The sequence below is a fragment of the Camelus bactrianus genome, chromosome 11 (assembly GCF_048773025.1).
Source record: "Camelus bactrianus isolate YW-2024 breed Bactrian camel chromosome 11, ASM4877302v1, whole genome shotgun sequence".
NCBI lineage: Eukaryota > Metazoa > Chordata > Mammalia > Artiodactyla > Camelidae > Camelus > Camelus bactrianus.
Window position 1 is genome coordinate 21,524,879 of NC_133549.1, and position 20,810 is coordinate 21,545,688.

General features: G+C 43.8%; 1 protein-coding gene across 1 annotated transcript in view; it reads left to right on the forward strand.

The window, feature by feature from the left end:
- Positions 1 to 1,856: 1,856 nt before the first annotated feature.
- The window catches only part of ADAM12 (ADAM metallopeptidase domain 12), a 325,460-nt gene continuing 306,506 nt past the window's right edge, over positions 1,857 to 20,810 (forward strand). Inside the window, exon 1 of the mRNA XM_074373406.1 lies at positions 1,857 to 2,506. Within this exon, the coding sequence (XP_074229507.1) occupies positions 2,419 to 2,506 (88 nt within the window). The 5' untranslated portion in view covers positions 1,857 to 2,418. The remainder of the gene's footprint in view (positions 2,507 to 20,810) is intronic.

The window sequence follows — 20,810 nt, forward strand, 5'->3', positions numbered from 1 at the left end:
AGCAGCAGGACCACCTGAGCACTTGCTAAAACTGTCCTTCCCAGACCCCCCTCATGAGAACCCCAGGGCAAACGTCAGGGACGTGGATTTTTAGCAAACACTAGGAATCCCGTGGGTTGGGGAGGCACTGGATTAGCTCACTGAATGCTCGCTCCCACGCAGGAGGTTTGTATTTTACTTTCACTTAACAGACGATGAACTGAAGGTTGGGAATTGGAAGTAAGGACAGAGGCCGCGTTTGCAAGGACCTGGTGTGAGCTCTGACCCACTTCTCAGTCCTGTGACCACGGGAAAACTACTTAACCTTTAGACTCTGCCATTTCCTCATCCGTATCTTCAGGATTTCAAAATGAAATAGTGCAGGTTTAGCACAATACTCCGATTATATGAAGTGTGTAATAAATAATGTAGTTCACAAGCAACCGAATGATTACAAAGGGGCTAAGTAACCAGCTCACGCCCGTCAATAGCTGTGATTTATCAGTTTGTCCTACGAGACAGAAAAGCCTTTGAAGGCAAGAGGCATTTCTCATTAGTTTGGTTTCCCAAGTCTCCAATGTAGTGTTGCTAATTGCTGATTGAGTGAATGAATGAACAAAGGACAGGCAGAGGGGTGCGTAGTAGGGCTGGATTCAAACTGGGACTTGGACCCAGGCCTGGCTCCCAGTGGAGCTCTGAGATGTCCTGGCGCTGAGAAGGGGGCCCTGGGGCCAGTGCCTCTGGCTTTTGGTTTTTTTAAAAAAGGCCTGCACTTTGTTGAGAAAGGTTGACCTGGTTCTCGGGAACACTGCAGAAACCTGGGAGTAAGGGGGAGAAAGGAGAAAAGCTACTTTCCAGTAAAAAGAGATGGCTTGAGAGGGAGTGTCCTCAGATGCTGGCTGAATGCCTCTTGGACGGGGGCTTGGGTCTCAAATTCGTGGGAGGTCACAGGACAGAGTTCTGCAGGGCACTCTCCCTCCCTGCGGCACAGTAGGGTCACCTGGGGCTTTGGAAACGATTCAGGCTCCATCCATGGGTGGAGATTCTGAGTTAATCTGGGTGGGGGTGTTATTTTCTGGTTAGCCCTTAGCGTTCTAATAGGTGGCCAAGGGTGGGGATCACAGTGGTTCCACAAGGTGGGGCGCAAAGCCATCCTTGATCTGTCCAGCTCCTGTAGTCTGTGTGACCCCTTCCTTGCTGCTACCGATGGTCTCGGAGAGGGCAAGTTCTGTTATAAGAACTGATACTGTGTCTCTGCGAGGCTGTGGGGCAGAAGAGGGAGAGACCACCAAGAACTCGGATTCGTAGGCGACGCCCTCCATCCACTTCACTGATACTTCCCAAACACTCGGTGCTCCCTGGGCTCCGCGGCCTGGAGAGGCTCATTTAAAGGCGTGGGAGGGAGCCTAGGAATCTGTATTTTTAACAGACACACCCAGATGTTTCTCATGATCAGAAAAGTTTGGGAAACATCGCCGTGCACCCCGTTTCGGGTCCATGCCATGGAAGAGAGAAACTCTTCTACTAACGTAAAACCTAAAGCCGATCTACTAACGTAAAATCTAAAGCAATGAGTCAAAAGCAGAATGCCCGGACGTCGCGTGCCAGCGAGTCCAAGCTCATTCTCTGGCACCGAGATACCCGTTCAGGGGCTTAGGGAAGCGCGTCCGGGTGGTGGACAGCCTTTCAAACCTGCTACCCGCGTTCCGCGGGTTCCCGGCGAGCCGGGAGCGAGCAGCCGAGTCATCGTTTCCAGCCTCAGACTGGAAAGCTGGACCGTGCAGCCGCGTGTGCTCTTGGCAGCCGGGCGCCCGGGGCCCCGCGGCCACATCATCCCGGGGCGGGGATGTGTGCGCTCCGGGCGCCCGCGCCGCCACCGCGCCACGTCTGTGCCGCCGGGGCGCGCGGCCCAGGAGGCGCCCGGCCCGAGCCGCCCCGGGGGTGGGCGAGCGCCGGCTCTGGGCGGGACCCTGGCGGGGGACCCTGAGCGGTCTCTAGGACCCGCGGGACGCCGCCGGCAGGCGGGGGTGCGGGGGAGACGATAATTTGTTCCGTGGTAATGAGACCGGTGACTGTTGGCCGTGGATCCATTTCACAGGCCTGCCTTCTCTCACTAACGATCTTCCTCGTCCCCGGGCCAACTCGGACAGTTTGCTCATTTATTGCAACGGTCAAGGCCGGCTCGTGCCAGAACGGCGCGCGCGCGCGCACGCACGCACACACACATACACACACACGCCGGGGAAAACTTTCTTTTAAAAAAATGAAAGCCTAAACTAGCTCTTCAGCGGCCGGGCACTGCGCGAGGGGCTCGCAGTTGACTCCCTGCAGCAGGAAATCCCTCGGGTCGCGCCGCCCGGCCCCCGCCCGGCGCCCGCGTGGGATGGTGCAGCGCTCGCCGCCCGGCCCCGAGAGCTGCTGCACTGAAGGCCGGCGACGATGGCAGCGCGCCCGCCGCCCGCGCCCCCCGCCCGCGCCCTCCTGCTCGCCCTGGCCGGGGCTCTGCTCGCGCCACGCACGGCCCGAGGTAAGTCTCCAGAGCCCAGGCGGCTCCTTTGCCGGTCCCTGGCTCTCCCCTCCCGCCTGCCGCTCAGGGGCATCCTCCGGCTGGGGACTCGCCCTCCGGGGGCACCTCGCGCCGCACCCGGGGGACACCGAGTGGCAGGATTGCCCCGCCAGGCGGCGCGCGGGGGCGCTGCCACCGAGCCCGGGGGCCTCGGGCTCCCAGCTCAAGAGAGGACCCCCCTCTCCCTCCGGCCCCCACCAGGTGCCAATTCCCTGGGGGAGGAGGGAACACTTGGCTCGGGGCCCGGAAGCCGCCTGCGCTTAGTCCGAGTTGCACAGACTTGGGGCTTCTCCCGCGTGTCCTCCCCTCTCGGGGATCATTTGCGACGGTGTCTCTCTGCCTTGACAGTTACACGTGTCGCCCGGGATGATGCGCGTCGGGTCATCTCACCCAGTCCCTTAGTGAATCCCCTCACCCCAGGCCCCGGGTCAACCCTCCACGAGGTTTCCTTTCCACCCCTGCCTCCCCCGCGGATACACTTGGGGGACGCACAGGAACCACGCAGGTGAGCCAGCCCCTTCTCCGCAGGTGTGTCTGCTGCGTCGCACAGCGCTCTCCATTTTTAAAATTGACTCTTTCGCCTACTTTTCTCGTTTTCTTTGGATCGCTCCCCAGTTGTCCGTGGAGGCCAAACCTGAGCAGCATTTTTCTGTCTCCCGCCACTCTGTCAGTCATTTTCTCGGCTAAATAATCTCGCTTGTGTAAAGTGACGGCTCATTCCGAAGTTAAACTGAAGTGTGGCTATTACAGCAGTTTTAGAGATCTAGATTTCCCCACGTTGCATCCTCTTAAAATCGGGCACCCGTGGCTCCTTCGTTTTTGCATAATGAGAACTCAAACAGCAGGTGCCTTTGTAAAAAATCCGGAGTTTCCTCCGGTCGCCGCAGCCGCCGCCGCCGCCGCCGCCGCCGCCGTCTTTCTGCCGCTAGAGGCGCTGTCGGCCTATCAATGAAAGTCTTGCCTTGGCTTCCAGTTCTAAATTTCTATGATTCTATTTAACAGGCATTTACTTTTCAACAACTGGCCTCAATCACGAACCATTACCACCTTATGGTATGTTTTATTTGCAATTGCCACTGCCCTCCTTCATCCCCACCGCATCTGCTGTAATGTGGCCACCCCCACCCACCCCGTGAAAATCCACGCGGCAATGAAGACCAACTTGGCAATGAATGATTAAATAAAAGGATTGCTCAAAGCAAGGAGGAAACAGTGAAAAAAAACAAGAAAGAATACTGCTGTTTAGCTAAGTAACTCTATGACCTGCAAGTGAAAATAATAGTAGTCAAAAGTATTTTGAAAGACTTTTGTACAAATTGGTCCTTTTGAATATTTATTGAGAAAGAACTTTTTAAAAACTGAAACAGAATCTCAAAGTGTGCCCGAGGTGATCTTTCGCTTGGCACATGGTCTGCACACATAAACAGAAGTCCACTGAGCATGGACAGTAATTTTTTAGAGGAAAATGTTTACAGAATCAAGCTAATAATGAGAAATTATTTCATAGAGGAAAGGCTTTTATTAGTTTATGACTGCAGCTTTGGTAGAGAGGGTTTTTCCTTAGGATAGATGTGACTCAAAATAGAAAACCGGTTAGGCCTATACATTTAGAGTGGGTTACATGCTGCCATATCCCAGGATTCACTGCTTGTTTATCCTTGGATTCTCAGTATCAAGTCTTAAATCCATCAGTGCACCAAATCATAGCACTGAGGTTGCTTAAAAATCCAAACATATAATGAAACATTTCTTTGTGTTGGCAAGAGAAAGGGAGGGATTACTACTTGTTGAAGGCAAAGCATATTTGGGGGTTTATCTCTGTGCGTTACAGTGAGTCCCAGAGCAGTTGCCTCCTTGGTACCCTCCCGTAGCTTCTCAGCCCTGGTGGATCCAGAACAGAACCTGACCTCCCAAACCCTCTGTTCCTGAATCCATTCTGTCCCCAGATGCCTCATTCAAACACTTAGAAAAATCATCCCTGAGTCTCCCCTTCCCCTCCCTAAGCCACCGACCTCCAAAATGTGTTCCCATCTCCCCACGTCCCCCCATTTTCAAAGTGTGCCTTCTTCAACCTAGGCCTCTTTTTCCTCCTTCTTTTTATCTCTTCTGCAGAAGCCTCTTATTCCCAGGGCAGTAGCCTCCTAACTCGTCCGCTGGCTTCCCCGCTTGTCCCTGCACAATGTACTCTTCCTAGCACCACAGCCAAGGTCATCAATTTCAATCATGAGTTGGATCATGCTGGTTTCCTGTTTAAAACTCTCCAGTGGCTTTCTATGGGTCTTAAGAAAAATCCAAACCTCTGGATAACCTAATGCCTGTTTTCCTCTGTTATCTCCCTTATTCTTCCCCCGCTCACTCTACTCCAGCCACATGAGCTTCTCTTCTTTCCTGCTTTCCAATGTAATATTGTCATAATTATTTTAAAAAACCCAATTTTTAGTGTTTGCACCTTGAAGCAACTATTATTTATGACTGAGCCATAGGATGTTCTATAATTCCATTTCATCCCTCTTTCAACTTTTTGTTTTTCCTAGAGTTAATATCTGCTTTGTTTTTGTTTTTTACTGTTTTGCTTTGTCTCCTGTGTACCAATCTCTACTTTACCTCCAAACTCTCTGGGACAGTTAGTAAACTCCTTTCGACATGATCAAACACATTGGGTAATCTATCCATTATTTTTCTTGCTTTCTCTCTTGGAACCCTTTTCTTTTTGTTCTAGTATAAACTGCTTACTTTTACGCAGGCATTTGAGCTGTTGTCTCAGGATTACCATATTACCAAGATGCTAGAAACATCCTTCCTGTGTTGGGCCACCTGTTTTCTGAACACCGTAACTTTCTGTTTTTCAGTTTATTTCTTATTTTTGTGGGGCACATGTTTTAGTAACTTCCTGAGAAGGGCATGTGGGAGATAAAACTTTGATAACTTGTAAGGAATGTTTAAATACTTTCCATAGCAGATAACAGAAAACCTGACTACAGCAGGTTTTTTTTAACCTCTTCCTAACAAGCATTTGTGAAGTAAGCAGTGTAGCAGCTGGTATATTGGGTCATTGATACTATCAGGGACCCCCAGCTCTTACTTTTGCTTGTTTCTGCCATAATTACATGTTGACTCTTACTTTTGCTTGTTTCTGCCATAATTACATGTTGACTTTTGCATTTATGCCTACTGACTCATGGTCTCATGATGGCTGCTGCACATCTTGGCATTATATCTGCATTCTAGGCAGTGATAAGGCAGAAGAGGCAAAAGGCAGAGTCAGCCCCATCTATTTCTTGGGAAATTAAGAATTTCCAGAAAATTCTGTAGCAGACTTTCTCCTGGCTAGACTGTGACACAGGGCCACTGCTCATTGCACGGGAAGATAGACAAGTGAATATTTTTCATTGTACACATTGGTGTTTCAAACAAAACAGAGTTCTATGAGTAAGAAAGAAGGTTGGAACATGTGTCTGCCATATCTTGCATGCATATATATATATATATGCAAACCAGCAATATAATATATGCCACCTTTGATATATATATATATTCAAAGTGGTAGTATATATCATCTTTGATTGCTAGGTTTTTTAGGAATAAAATTTCAAGGTGGAAATCATACTTCCTCAGCATTTAATGAGGCATTTCTTCATTGTCTCTATGCCCATTGCTGCTTGGGAAGTTGCTGGCATAGTGACTGTAAATCCTTTAAATGTAGCCTTGTTTTCTTTCTCAAAGCTTTATCATCGTCTCTTAATCCTCAGTATTTCCCCATTTTGTGATGACAAGCCTTAGCTAAATTCTTATCAGTAGTCCTGCTAGCAACTCCATGGACCCTTTCTGTTTGAAAACTCACACTGTAAAGTTCCAGTGTACTTTCTTTTATCATTTCTTCAATGATTTTTTCCTCACTGTTTTTCTCACACTTTTTCTGAAACTGCGATTAGCTGAATGTCCCCACTTTCTGAAAACATCCCCTAATTGTCTTCACTATTGTTCGTCTCTTTTATTTTGTTCTGCTTTCTGGGTGAGTTGGTTTAATTTCATTTTCCAACCCTGCCACTCAAGTTGTTTATTTCTGCTACTATATATTTAATTTCCAAGAAATGTTTCTTATTCTATGAATGTTCCTTTCCCCCATAAGATTCTATTCTTTTAAAATAATGGATACAAGATTTCTCTGAACTCTTGGCATGTATTAATTTTATTTTTTAAACATTGTTTCACTCACTTTATTCTCATTGTTAGTTCTCAGACCCTGCCCCCACCCCCATTTGTTGTAGTCTCTGACTTTCTTCAAATGTCTGTATTTTGGCTGTCTGTCTGTATTTAATCACAAGGCATTTGCTGGTTGAAACTTCTGTCTGCTTCAAGGATGGCTTTAGTACTTGGTTGGCCTTCACGTTGCTAGGGGGAACCTCCATACATCACTGAGTGTCTTTTTTCTTGGGTTGGTCAGTTTCCCCAAAGAAGAATCTCGCCACCTCCTGCTGAGGAGTTAAGCCTCACTATGGGGTTTGTGAATTGAGTAGGGAACAGGGTTAAGGTGGATGTCTCACCTATGAAAATGCTTTGTTTATTTTTCTTTTTAAAAATCCTTTTGCTGTCAGTTTGGCCCTTTGCTAGCACTTCCTCATTCTCAGCTCTGCATGGAGGGCCTGCATACAGAACTTCTCTGTTTCAGTGTCTCCAGAACATATAGCTCCTCTCTGATGAAGTGGAAGGGACGGTCACCCACCTGTGCTGGCTTTGCAACCTTCCTATAGCTCTAACTGTTCCTTGGATGGTCCTTCAGCCCAGGCTGTACTGACTGTCAGAGGTGCCTAGTGCCTCCCATTCCCGAGCCTTGCCAAGCTTCTCCTCTTGCATCTCACTTTTTGATGGATTCCCTCCTCTCTAGGCGACAGGGTTCCAGCTCTCTTTCCTCTGTTAAGAAGGTAACCACTCGTCTTTCATCTTCCAAAGCTTTGTTGCTTTCTCTTACCTGTTGTTATTTTTTTCTCCTATTTTTTTATTATTATTGTGATTATTATTTGTACTGTAGGGTTTCAGGAGGGAGTGCTGACCTACGGGTCTGCCATGTGCCTTTAAAAGTCGCCCCACGCTTTTATGACCACACTCCACATACAGACGTGTTTTCTTTCTTTCACTTGTCATTTGGCCATTTCTATTTCTTCCTTATGGAAACAAAAATTACATCCATTTTTAAATGTTTCAAAACTTTCTTTAAAAAATCTATAAATACTCAAAATCAGCTTATACCTAATGAGATAGATGTTGCAGCTGTGGAAACTGTAAAGGATTTTTTTTTTTTTAAGGAATCCAACTACATCATCTAGAGAAGCTAACATATTTTTTCCTGGTGTAGAAGATGCTGTAATGAACTCATTACAGTTGCAAAAAAAAAAAAAAAAAAAAGAATTTTTTGTTGTTGTTGTTTTTGTATCAGAGTATGTTCCAGAAGCCTTTCTAAGCTAAATGGTTCCTGCAGTATCTCTGATTTATAAAGACAGGTGTGAGAAACATCTTCAGATGTTGCTTCTGTTCGGAACAGCTAGCCCTATAGCTCCCTGGCCGTGTGCCCACGGAGAGCTGTTTGGAACAGCTCTGTAGTGTGTACTGTTCTTTAATTATCAGCTCTCCGGGTCTGAGAGCGTGAACTTGATATAATCTATACTGAGTGTTTTGGGAAATAGTTTATCTGCATTTGTAGTAGCTGCTTCTTTATATGTGTTTGTTTAGTATTTTATTAAACCTAAAGTTTTCATACCAGCACACAGTTACTTAAAACGGCATTTGTTGAGTGTGTTGGTGCCAGGAGCTGTGGCAGGATTTTTGCATGCGCTGTCTCACTCGGTCCTCGTGGGAGAAGCTTGCAGTTGGCCCTGGTATTGACCTCAGGCTACAGAGGAAGAAACCGCAGCTTCAGGCTGTTGAGTGTCTGCTAAGCAGCAGATGCCGGCCATCTCTAGGCTGTGTCGTGATGGAGACCAGGTCTTTGCCTAGCTGTGGTTCACATTTTGTGATCTATATACTCTATTTCTGAAGTAATTACAACATCTATAGCAATGAGATTGTAATTTAGTTTCTTTTAAACAATACGGTAATACAGTTCGAATAAACTTTATTTGCCTGTAGAAATGAGGGCCTGGAGTATCATGCAAACTGCAGGCTCCCACTGCAATCCTCCAGCTCACTCTGCATGCACCCTGCTTCCTGGTGCCTTACTTAATGTCCAGTGTACCTCGCCTGCATCTGATTTATGAGATGGAGAAGCAGATAATTCAGTATCATATTGATATTTTGTATCCTTTAAACTTTGATGTCATCCCAAGGTGACATTAAGAGCTCATTTGCTAGGCAGCTGCTTAAAAAATTGGGCAGCCTCCTTGGACTCACTCCGGACCTTCCATCTGTTGACCTGCTCCTGGAAGCGCTGGCCTCCCCAATCCCTTTGGATGATCCGTTCTTAGAACTGTTGATACACACTGACTCGTCTTCCCTTGGCAGGGCGTGGGGTACACTGGCCTTCAGTTTGATGGAAAGACTCCTTGTTTTGTGTTTTGCTATATTTGTGATTAAAGCCAGGATAGGATTGAAGCGTTTCTCATGAGTCTGAATGTCATCTGAGAACCTGGTTTTGCTTTCTTAAATCCTGGGGGTTTTCGGTACTTTTCTTGGGAGCCTGCCTCAGGACTTAGAGTCTGTGTTATATTTATCTTTTATTAAGTAGTTTTTATTTTTATTTTTTAAACCATTTTTAATTTAACCATTTTTACCATTACCAATGGTTTCCCAATATTTAAACCATTTTTATTGAAGTATAGTTAATTTACAATGTTGCGTTAATTTCAGATGTACAGCAAAGTGATTCAGTTTTATTCTTTTTCAGATTCTTTTCCATTATAGGTTATTACAAGATACTGAATATAGTTCCCTGTGCTGTACAGTAGGTCCTTGTTGTTTATCATTTTATATATAGTAGTGTGTATATGTTAAGCCCAGTCTCCTAATTTATCCCTCCCTCCCACCCCACTTACCCTTTGGTAACCATAGGTTTGTTTGCTGTGTCTGTGAATCTATTTCTGTTTTGTAAATAAATTCATTTGTATCATTGTATTTAGATTCCACATATAAGTGATATTTTATGACATTTGTCATTCTCTTTCTGGTTTACTTCACTTAGAATGACGATCTCCAGTTCTATCCACATTGTAGATGGCATTATTTATTCTTTTTTATGGCTGAGTTAATATTCCATTGTGTGTGTGTGTGCGTGTGTGTGTGTGTGCATGCATGCCACATCTTCTTTATCTAGTTATTTGTTGATGGACATTGAGTTTGCTTCCATGTCTTGGCTATTGTATACAGTGCTCCTATGAACATTGGGGTACACGTATCTTTTTGAATTAGAGTTTTCTCTGGATTTATGCTCAGAAGTGGGATTGCTGGATCATATGGTAACTCTATTCTTAGTATTTTAATGAGCTTCCACAGTGTTCTCCATAGTGGCTGCACACATTTACATTCCCACCAGCAGTGTAGGAGGGTTCCCTTTCTCTACACCCTCTCCAGCATTTATTATTATAGACTTTTTAATGATGGACATTCTGACTGGTGTGAGGTGATACCTCATTGTAGTTTTGATTTGCATTTCTCTAATAATTTGCAATATTGAGTGTCTTTTCATGTGCCTGTTGGCCATCTGGATGTCTTCTTTGGAGAAATGTCTATTTAGGTCTTCTGCCCAGTTTTTGATTGGGTTGGTTACCTTTTTTCGTATTAGGCTGCATGAACTGTTTGTGTATTTTGGGAGACTTGACATTCTCATGACATCAAAGCTTCCTGCCATAAATATGGTCATTTATGTATATATTTAGTATTATTCAATACGTTAAATATTTTTTCTCTCTGAAGTTCTTGCACATCTTATCAAGATACATTTCAAGTTGCTCTAAGTACCTACTAAATTTGTTGTTATTCTGAATGGAATGGCTTTTTTTTAATTAAAAAATATTAATGTCGCTAATTTTATACATATGCAAAAGTAGACAGACTCACATAATGAACACCCATGTGTCTATAACTCAGCTTCAACAAGTACCAGCTCATGAGTATCCTTGTTTTATCTGTGGAATTGTATCTTTTTAAAAAGTCCTAATCGATGTTTCCTTTTTCAGTATAAATGGATGATTTTTGTACTTTTATTTTGAATTCGGCAACCACGCTCGATTTTTATTAGTTCTAATCGTTTGTGAGCCAACTTCATAGAAATTCTGAGAATTATCACCTGAAAAATGATGGTAATTTTTGTTTTTTCCTTTATAGTTCTTATGCATTCTCTTTCATTTTCAATCGTCCTTCTGTTATATTCACAAAAGTTGAAGATTTTCCTCCAGTTACTGCTTTCATTGTTTCACACAAGGTTTGCTTTTAGTTTTGTGTTATCGTCATCCAGGCCAAAATAGTCTACTACATGCATTATGATTTTTTGAGTGCTTAGTTCTTTAGACACATGTTTTGATTGGTGTGTATGTGAGTGTGTTTGTTTTTCACTTTCCAAGTGCTTGAGTAAGGTTAGTAACTCTTGGTTCTTGATGCCTGATTTTGTTGCACTGGTGTCCGAGAAGGTGATCTGTGGCTTATTAACTCTCATACATTTGAACTTTTCTCTATGAGCTAATACATGGTTCATTGTTGTAAAAGTTACATTTGTGTTTAAAAATAATGTATATCTTCTAAGTATTGTGTATGTATGTTTCTAAATATGTCAATTAGATTATGCTTGTTAACTGATGTCATAGTTTATATTATGACTAATATTTCTTGTTCAGTATTTTTCTGAGAGGTTATAAGAATCTAATACAATCATGGATTTTTTATTTTTCCTTATAATTCTGTCAGTTTTTGCAGCATACATTTTGAGGGTAGTTTGTTGGGTCCATTCAACTGTGTACAACTTCAGGTGTGTCTAAGGCAAATATTACTATTGATATATTTTCTCTTGGTTAGTATTTTTCTTGTATATCTTTTCTTATCTCTTTACTTGCAAATTTTCCATGTCACTATATTTCACGTGTCTATTATAAACAAAGTATGCCGAAATTTAAAAACTTTGTAATTGCTTCCTATTAACTGACTCCACTCCTTCACATGCATCATAACCTTTGATGTTTTTGAACTCTTCTTCCATTTTGTTCTCTATGTTCTTCCCAGCTCTATAAATTTAGAGGTTCTATATTCGATTCCCACAATTTTAGCGGCACTGCTAAATTTTTAACATTGCACTTCCGGTTAATAAGGTGTACATGTAGCCAATGACTCTGGCCTCCTAAACGCCACCACCGGCTGAGAATGCTTCCATGCCTTTCATCACGCCTCCCATTTGTTGTTATTGTTGCCTCGCATTTTAGTTCTTCCATTCTGAAGCACATCTCTCATCAAAAAAAAAAAAAAAACATCGGGAGGTAGTGGTAGATTTTGCTTTTGTTTTTAGTAGAACAAGCTTATTTTGATTTATCCAATGTAATCAGTGCCCCCCCCCCTTTTTTTTTATCATCGCTTCTTGCAAACCTCTTCCACCTCCCGGATTCAATTTGCCTCTTATCCAAGTAGTGTTGCATTGAAGATCTTTAAATAGTGAATCCTCTGTATTCGTCTGCCTGAAAAATGCTTGTTTTCTCTTTTTCTTACCTGTTAGCTTAGCTGTACATAGAATTCTAGGCTGAGAGTTACTGTCCTTTAACAGGCGTGCTGGCCTCTGCTGTCATTGTTGAGAGTCCTTTAGTTTAATGATTGTTCCCGTGCACTAAACGTGCCCTTTTTCTCTGGTTGCTTTTAAGGTTGCTCTCTGTTTGTGGTTCTGTACTTTAATTGCCATGTTTGTTGACATGGATTCATTTTCAATTTACGTATGTCTGGCCTTGCCGTGCTCCTTGAGGCCAACCAGTTACAGAAAGTTCCCAGTCATTATTGCCTCAATTACTGTCTTGTCCTTATTTTCTCTGTGATCTCCTTTGGAACTTTTTAATCTGTGGTTGGACCTTATCATTCAGCCGTCCTGTTTCTAACTGCTCTTCATCCCTTTATCATCCTGCTTGACATTCCGGGCGATGCCTCCAAATCTAAATTCCATTTCGTAATTCTCTCCTGAACTGTGTCTAGTTCCGGATTCCTATTTAAATGGCCTGTGGACTTACTTTGCAATTTCCAATGCCTGTTTCATTTATAGAAGCTTTATTTCATTCTTTTTTAAACCTAATAGATCTTTAAGAATAATGTCCCTTTACCATCTTGCATCATGGTTTCTATGTATTCTTCTAGTCTTCAAAATGTTTGGATTCATATGTTATTACCCCTTTTAGATTATTCTATTAACTCTATCTCCTAGGGCACTGAACCTGTATTATCATAAATTAACTCTCCTAATGCCTTGCAGGTTTGAATAGTGAACTCATTTTCAGCTTTTTCCCTTCCACCACTATGCCCTCCATGAGAGTGCTGTGCACCCTGGATTGAGAAAGGTCCAGGATAACAGGGTTTTAGTTATGACAGGTGTTTCAAGGGTTTTACTCAGCAGAGTATGTTCATTTCTCATCTTAGGAATTTTACACCACATGGCTATTGTAAATTTGGTCTCCACACCCACGTGGCAAAGGCTTGAAGTTTTGATTTCTCTTGGGAGACTGCCTGTCACAGGCCGTCTGGATAAACATAGCCACTTTGCAGTTTCTCTGGGACATTTGGTATAGTATTTCTAGCCCCTTGAACTTGGGAAGGACAGTCCTGCAGAATCTTGGCTTTCTGAAAGGATCTCATCTCCATTCTTGCATCTCTTGTGCTCCAGGTCATACCTCCTGTCATTAAAATTACAGCTCCTAGACTGAAGGCCGGTATCTGCTGGGTCTACTGGATTTCCATGGCATTGGCAGTGTTTGAATGCACTGGCTATGAATTCCCTTTTTATTTATGGATCCTGGTAATTTCCTTTCCTTTCTTTCTAGTTTAGTTATGTATGTGCCATAAAAGTGTCACATTTTATTTAACATTTTTATGTGTTTGTAGTGGGAAGGTTTTCTATCTGCATCAGTTCAGTTCTGCACATTTTCAGGACTGGAAGTCTCCAGCGTGGATTCTTTGATTCTCTAAGTCAGTATATTTGCCTGTCAATGTATCTATCCGTTTAATCCTGGATTTGTGCCAGGGGCTAAGGATGTGATGGTGAGAAAAACAGACACAGACGCTCCCCTCCTGGCATGTAGAGGGAGTGGATCCCAAAGATGCACAGAAAGGCGTCGAACCCACCTGGTACCCTGATTCTCGGCTTCTATTACTACTCCACAAACTGGGTCAGAAAAGCGAGTCAGCTGCTTTCCCGCTGGCATGTTAGTCTTTGCCTTGGCAGCTGCAGGGGTGAGACGTGCTGGTGATGGGGCCAAGCTGGGCTTTGGGGGTGAAGCCATCAGCTGTTCCCATCTCCCTCTGGCTGAGGCAAAATGAGAACAGCTGGGAAACGAGACCGGCCCACACTCCCAGAAGCTGCTCCTCTGCCAGCAGAGGTGTCAACAGAATTCCATTCATATGAGCCTTCCAGGAGCGTATGTTGAATTTGTTCCATACTTTAAAATTCCAATATAGAGAGTGGAGTGTATAATGAGGAGAGCCGATGATTGAAACACTCATCTTTGTAACTCTTGGCAGGGATAATATGATCCCATAGAGATCAGTGACTCCACTGAATTATCTAGAAAAATCGAATGCCTGGTTTGCCGCTAAAATCTGGACATGTCCGATTTTGTCTACTCAGTTCGTTAAGTTTTGCTTCCAGTTGCTTCGTGGGGAAAGTGTGCTCCTTGGAGCATAAGTTATTCAGCTGTAATAGATGGTCCTCCTAAAACTTCCTCTCCAAGTTGACACATGTTTCCGTCTCTTTTTCTTGTCTCTGCTCACCCTTCAAGTGCTTTTCAACCCCCGTTCTGACTCAACACAGCTGAGGGCCAAGTCGTTGGTTACGGAGGCCCAGTAAGAAAGAGATCCCGGAAAGGGTGGCAGAAGGGACTGGCTCGGGTCTAGTCTGAACAGCCAAGTCGAGACAACTGCCTGAAGCATAAAAAAAAAAAAAAAAAAAAAAAAAAAAAAAAAAAAAATCCCTAAGAGCAGCTTCTGCGTCTCTTATGGGCAGAAATGACATCAAATAGCGAGATGTCTTTAACTTGTTCCCGCTGATGTGACTTTCACGCGGATTTAGTGGGCTACGAGTGCTGTGTGTTCTCATGCTGTAGTAATGACTTTGAGAGGAGGCTGGGACCATGGCCAGAGTTCCAGACCTGGATGAGAAGGCCTGACTCTGAGTTCTGGCTCGGCCTCTTTGTAGCTGTGTGACCTTGAGGAACCTACTAAATCGTTCTGAACCTCAGTTTCCTTGTTTGTCCAAGAAGAATCAGGTTATAGCCTGTCTCACTGGGTTGCAGAGGTCATCGAATGAGGGAAATGTTGGAAAATGCGTTTTATAATTTAAAGTCTTCCCTTTAGGGAAAGAGATGTGGGGGAGGGGTAAATTAGGAGTTTGGGATTAACATATAACACTGCTACATGTAAAACAGATAAACAACAAGGACCCACTGTACAGCACCGGGAACTATAGTCACTATCTTGTATAGCATATAATGGAAAAGAATCTGAAAGAGAAGATACATATGTATGTATAATTGAATCATTATTCTGTACACCTAAACTACCATTGTAAAGCACCATTGTAAATCAACTATAGTTCAATAAGACAAATAAAGTCTTCCCTGTAGATTGTGGGGCACGTGGGACCCCTGTTCCTTCGGTGACATCGATTTGCCCTCCTGTGTTGGGAGGCACAGATTTCTCAACATCCATGAGTCACCCTCCCGTCCTGCCCTGATGGGCGTACAAGTTAATCCCCAAGGTCAACAGAGGTTTGGGAGAGCTGGACATTTCTGCTCCTTTCTCCCTCCCACCTTAAGTCTCATTCTTTGCTCTTACTGATCTTGGACTGGGGCACCTCTGTTAACAAGGATCGTTTGAGATTGTCTTCGTAATGTCAGCTCTTGCAAATACCGTTTTGTTACAGCAAAACAAAACGCGTAATTGTTTCCTCCCTCTCCCTGGTATGGGACGTGTTGTGGGCACGGCATTAGGGCTGGAGAAGGAGGACAGGATGGCAGAGACCCAGGCCAGGGGCATTTTCCCAGCCCCTGGCTTCCGCTGGCTTCTTGAGAAAGGGGTTTGGGAGGATGACTAAGAGTAGGATTGCAAGGAAAATAACATTTAACATGTTTATCAGGGTTCTCTGTAGGTGTTAATAAGAATTACTGTGACGAATGGGAATCTTCCACGTTTTATGGGGGAAGCATAGATGTACACTCTTAACTTTGGTGTGAGGTACCACTTAGAGTGTGTGACTACAGCATGGTTACAGGCCCTGCATCCTTGTGGTCCCAATCAATGCAAGTGTAGAACATTCTGGAATCTGACAGAAATGTTCCACTAAGACTAAATGGTGTTATTTTCCCAATTTATAGAAAAAAATAATAAGTAAGTGGGAAGTTATTTTTTTCCCCACTGCCAAGATCGTTTATCTCCTGAATTTTTCTTAAACTATTGGTTCCGGCCACAATTGCCCCTGAGTGGCAAAGAAGCAAATGAATTTTCAGTAATGTCCACTCCACCTTAGTTCAGCACATCATCAGACAAAAGCCAAGGGCCCCAGTGTTACAGTTTTACCTGCGTCCCTGAGTAACAGTCACATTTCCCGATGGCAATTGCTCAGACTTTGAGGGCAGAATTGAGGAATTCCATAAAGGTGTTTTGGCTTTTGTGATTTCTGTGTGCCGGCACTGTTCCAAGAGCTTTACCTATGTTTTCTGTCCATCCTCACTACTCACCTGGGAGGTGGATACACGCGCACTCTCTTTTCCAGAGAGGAAAGCTGAGGTTAGAAAGTTAAACTTGCACAAGTTCATGCAGCTAGCAGGCGGCACCACTGGGGTTTTGCCCGTGAATTACTGTACAGACAGGAAATGCAGAAGCGGAATGTAGGCTGATCGCAGTGATAGTGATGACTCGGCAGGTGCCCTCTCTTTCAAGTCTCACTACAGCTCTGGGAGGTGTGTGCCAGTTTTATTTCCGTTTTACAGAAGCAGGGACAAGGCATGGAGAACTTGTGCCTTGCTTTAGCCCCTGCTTCTGATAAGAGGTTGAGCCAGGACCAAACTAGATGGAGGATTTCAGAGTCTACGTGATAAACCACTGGGCTCCCTTGGGAAGAACCAGGACTTCCAAGTGCCCGTCCAGGCTCAGAACCCCTCACAGCTGTCCCAGCTTGTGCTGATTTGGGGGTGTCGGGGTTTAAGGAGGAAGCAACTCATCTTTCTGGGAAGGCACTAAGTAGAGCAGTGCTTGAGATTTGCATTGCGTGGATCCAAGGAACTTCTCCTGCGGGTGGGTCCTGACCTCTAGGGAGTCACAGGAAAGATAGGACTAGTGACCCGTTTTCAAGGTCCAATATCTTTGACCCTTGTTTTTTCATTAAAGGACCATGTGGACTTGGCTAACATATGTTTTCTCTGCCGGGGAAACTTACTGTTTGATGATGAAGCATACTGTCCTCTGTTCCTTTTTTTTTTTTTTTTTTAATGTTACAGATATTTGTAATTCAGAGGAGCACAAATGTGACCAAGCATCTCAAAAGCATTTAGGACAAGGTAATTACCCTTTAGATACCTAATCCAGGCTAAGTCAGCGAATATCCTTGTTTACACAGTAAACATGTATGTTATTGGCTCACATGTAGAGGAATTCTATTTCACCTTTTACAAAAAGATATTTTTGAAAAGTTGTATATAAATTTTTTTGTAAATAATTTTTCCGTTACACTGTCCTCTATTCCATTCTCACAAATGAAACACAGGACTCACCCTAGTCACTTTCATCTGTGACAGCTATAGAGAATTTTAAAATTATAAACGCACATTCATGAATGTGTTGCTACCAATTGTTGTGTAACAAATTACACAGCTTAGTGATTTAAAATGATACGCATTTGTGATTTCACAGTCTTGTGGGTCAGGGACGTGGGCACAGCTTAGCAGGATCTTTGCTTTGGCTTTTGACACAGGCTGTAATCCAGGTGTCAGCCAGGTCTGGGCTCTCTTGTGGAGGCTGGACAGGGAAACGATCTGCTTCCACACTCACATGTTATTGGCAGAATTCAGTTCCCCAAGAGCTGCTGACCGAGGGTCTCAGCGCCCCACTGACCGTCATCTGGAGGCTTCTCGCAGGGCCCTTACGTGCCCTCTCCAGCTGTGCAGCTGGGAAGGCAACAGAGAGCGTCTGCCAGAAAGGAAAAGGTCACAAGTCTTTGTAACCTATTGCCCTATTCCGCTGGGCAGAAGCACGTCCCCGGGCCAGCCCCTCGCTACGGGAGGAGATCACACAAGGGTGTGAACACCAGGCGGCAGAGTCGTTGGGGACCGTCGTACCCGTCTGTCTACCGCAGTGAGTGTCGTTAATATCAGCTGTCAAAGCTAGGAGCTCTGGTTTGCCGAGTTACCCGCCGACTCTATAGAGGCACCAGAATTAATAGCTGTGTCCCTTAGTCAGGTGGTTCTGTGTTTCTGCCTTTTTCCCCTTATCTGTTCAACTGTTGCATGTCCTTTTGTGCTGCAGTGAATTCTTTGCCTCTGCCACACAGTTCTTGCCCCGCCTTAAGCTCCAGCATTTGGCCTGACTCCTACTTGGCCTGGACATCACCGCTTCAAGGTATCCCGTTCTTGGTCCTTGCCGGCCCACTCCAGGGGAGGATGGAGGAGAGGTCCCCTTGCCAAGCACGCTCAGAGCGCCATTTCTCTATCAGAGTCTCTGTCTTCCTGGTTAGAATTTAAGCTCCGTGGTGACGGAGAACATATCCATCTCTCTCTCTGCTGTCCCCAGTGCATAGCGCGTCCCGGCTGCTCGGTGAATATCGGCACAATGAGCGAACAGCCCCACTTCCTTGGCTTCTCTTTCTTTTCAGCAAATGTGGTTCACTAAAGCTCTATTCTTCACCGAAATGTTTTGTTTTTGTACAACTTCTCATGTAAACGAATGAGCATATTTGGGAAATCTTTTTCAAAAAGACCAGGCGTCCTAATATTTGGTAGAGAAATGGCAGTGAGTTTCTGAGTGACCCCCAAAGAAACATCTCTGGGGAATACTAGGGAACTCTTCTTCGAACGTTACTTTTATTGGGTAGAAAATAATTAATCATTTAATAAGAATTGAAAGAGTCTCTACCTTTTAGCTCGTTCCCGTGATCTCACTGAGGAACACACGGTGTGAGTAGCTCTGTGCTGGCTCGGGTTTGAGTTCCCTCTAACTAGTACCTAATGACCTGGTGAAGACAAACCTAACTGTGCTGTGCGTTCACTCTTTTCCTTTTCAGCTGCACTCCTCCCCCGTTTTAAACTTTTGAAATGATTTTGACCCAGATGAGTCAAAATTCAACTGGAGGATTAAATGTCTCTTTCTCAAACCAACTCAACTTCAGCAACTGGAAAAGCAACAAAAAAACAAACCACAAAACCTCTCATCAGGCTAATTTGCAAATCACAAATTTTACTTTGTTTTATATTGTTTCCTTACGTTGGCCTTGGTTATCCTTTCATTTATGTCCACGTTGGATGATTTCAGTGGTTTGGGGAGAAACATCTCTATATACAAATGTCTGAAAAACATCAGAATTCCTTGTTGGTGAACTCAACAGTAATTGTGGAAGTACAGTTCTGAAGGTTGTGCCCTATTTATTTTTATTTTTATAATACATTTTTCTCTTGGCGGTTTACCATCAGTCCTTTGCCTACGTAGCTTAAACACTAAGCTTGGCTCACAAAATACGGAAGTAGGTTATCAAAGGAAGAGTGAAATTCATGTTGCTGAGGAGTTTTAATACAAATAAGGCACAGTCCTGGGAGTGTGGACTATTTAGGTCCACAAATTAGCACACCTATTCATTTCCTCTGGGTGGGTGCATGTGTGTGGAGAGAGAGAAAGAGGAAGAGACAGAGAGCGAGCGAACGCTGCGCTTGATTTCCTAATATTTCATTAAAGATTTTTGTCTAAGAAAATAAGAGATACTGCTTTGTAATTTTTTTTGTTGCATTCTTTTCTGGTTTGGCATCAGGGTTATACTGGCCTCATAATGACAGTCAGGGAGGCGCTCCTTCCTCCTGTATTCTGTGAAAGAGTTAGCATAGAAATGTTATTATTTCTCTCTTAAGTGTCTGGTAGAATTCATCAGTGTAGTTGTCTGGGCCGGGAGAGGGGTGTGTCTGTGTGTGTGCGTCAGGGGAGAGAATTAGTCATCAATTCAGTTTCTTTAACAGATAGAAGGCCGTGAAGACAGTCCTCATTCTGTGCCAGTCTTGGTGATTTGTGTCTTTCAAACTACCTGTCCATGTCACCTGAGTAAACAATTTATGGCATAACAGTTTTCCTAGTTTTTTTTTTTTTAACCATTTTAAAGCCCATGTTACCTGTAATGATGTCCTCTTTTTAACTCCTGAAACTCATAAGTTGTGATTTCTCTCACTGTCTTTCATCTTGCCAGGAATCTAATAACCTTATCAGTGCTTTCCAACAACCCACTTACGGTTTCAAGGATTTTCTTTTTCGTTTGTTTTCTATTTCAGTGATTTCTGTGCTTTAGTATTTCTTTCCTTTTTCTTTGTCTGAGTTGCTTCTCTTATGGGGGGGGGCTTAGGTTATTGACATAAATAATCTTTCTGCTTTTCCTGTGTTAACACTTGAAAAGATAAACCATCCTGTAAAAGCACATCTTGAGTTACGCATCGCAGATTTTCACAGGCGGCATTTTCATTATCATCCAGCTCAAAGTATTTACACATTTCCCTTGCAACTGAATTCTTTGACCCATAGCTTATGTAAAAGTGCATTGCTTAATGTTTACTGTTTTGAAGATTTCAAAGTGTATCTTTCTGTTTTTAATTTTTCATTTCATTTTCTTGCAGTCAGAGAAGACATCTTTTATGATTTTGATCCTTACACCTGTTGAGGCTTGTTTTATGCTCCAGCTTGTGGTCTGTATTGCTGCCCATTCCTGAGCATTTGGACGGAACACGTGTCTGAAGCTGCTGGATGGGGCAGTGGTCTATAAATAACAAAGTGGCTGGATGGTGTTGTCAGATCTCAGTGCTTACTGATACATTTGTTTGCCGTTCCTGTCAATTACAGGGAACGTATATCACCTTTAACC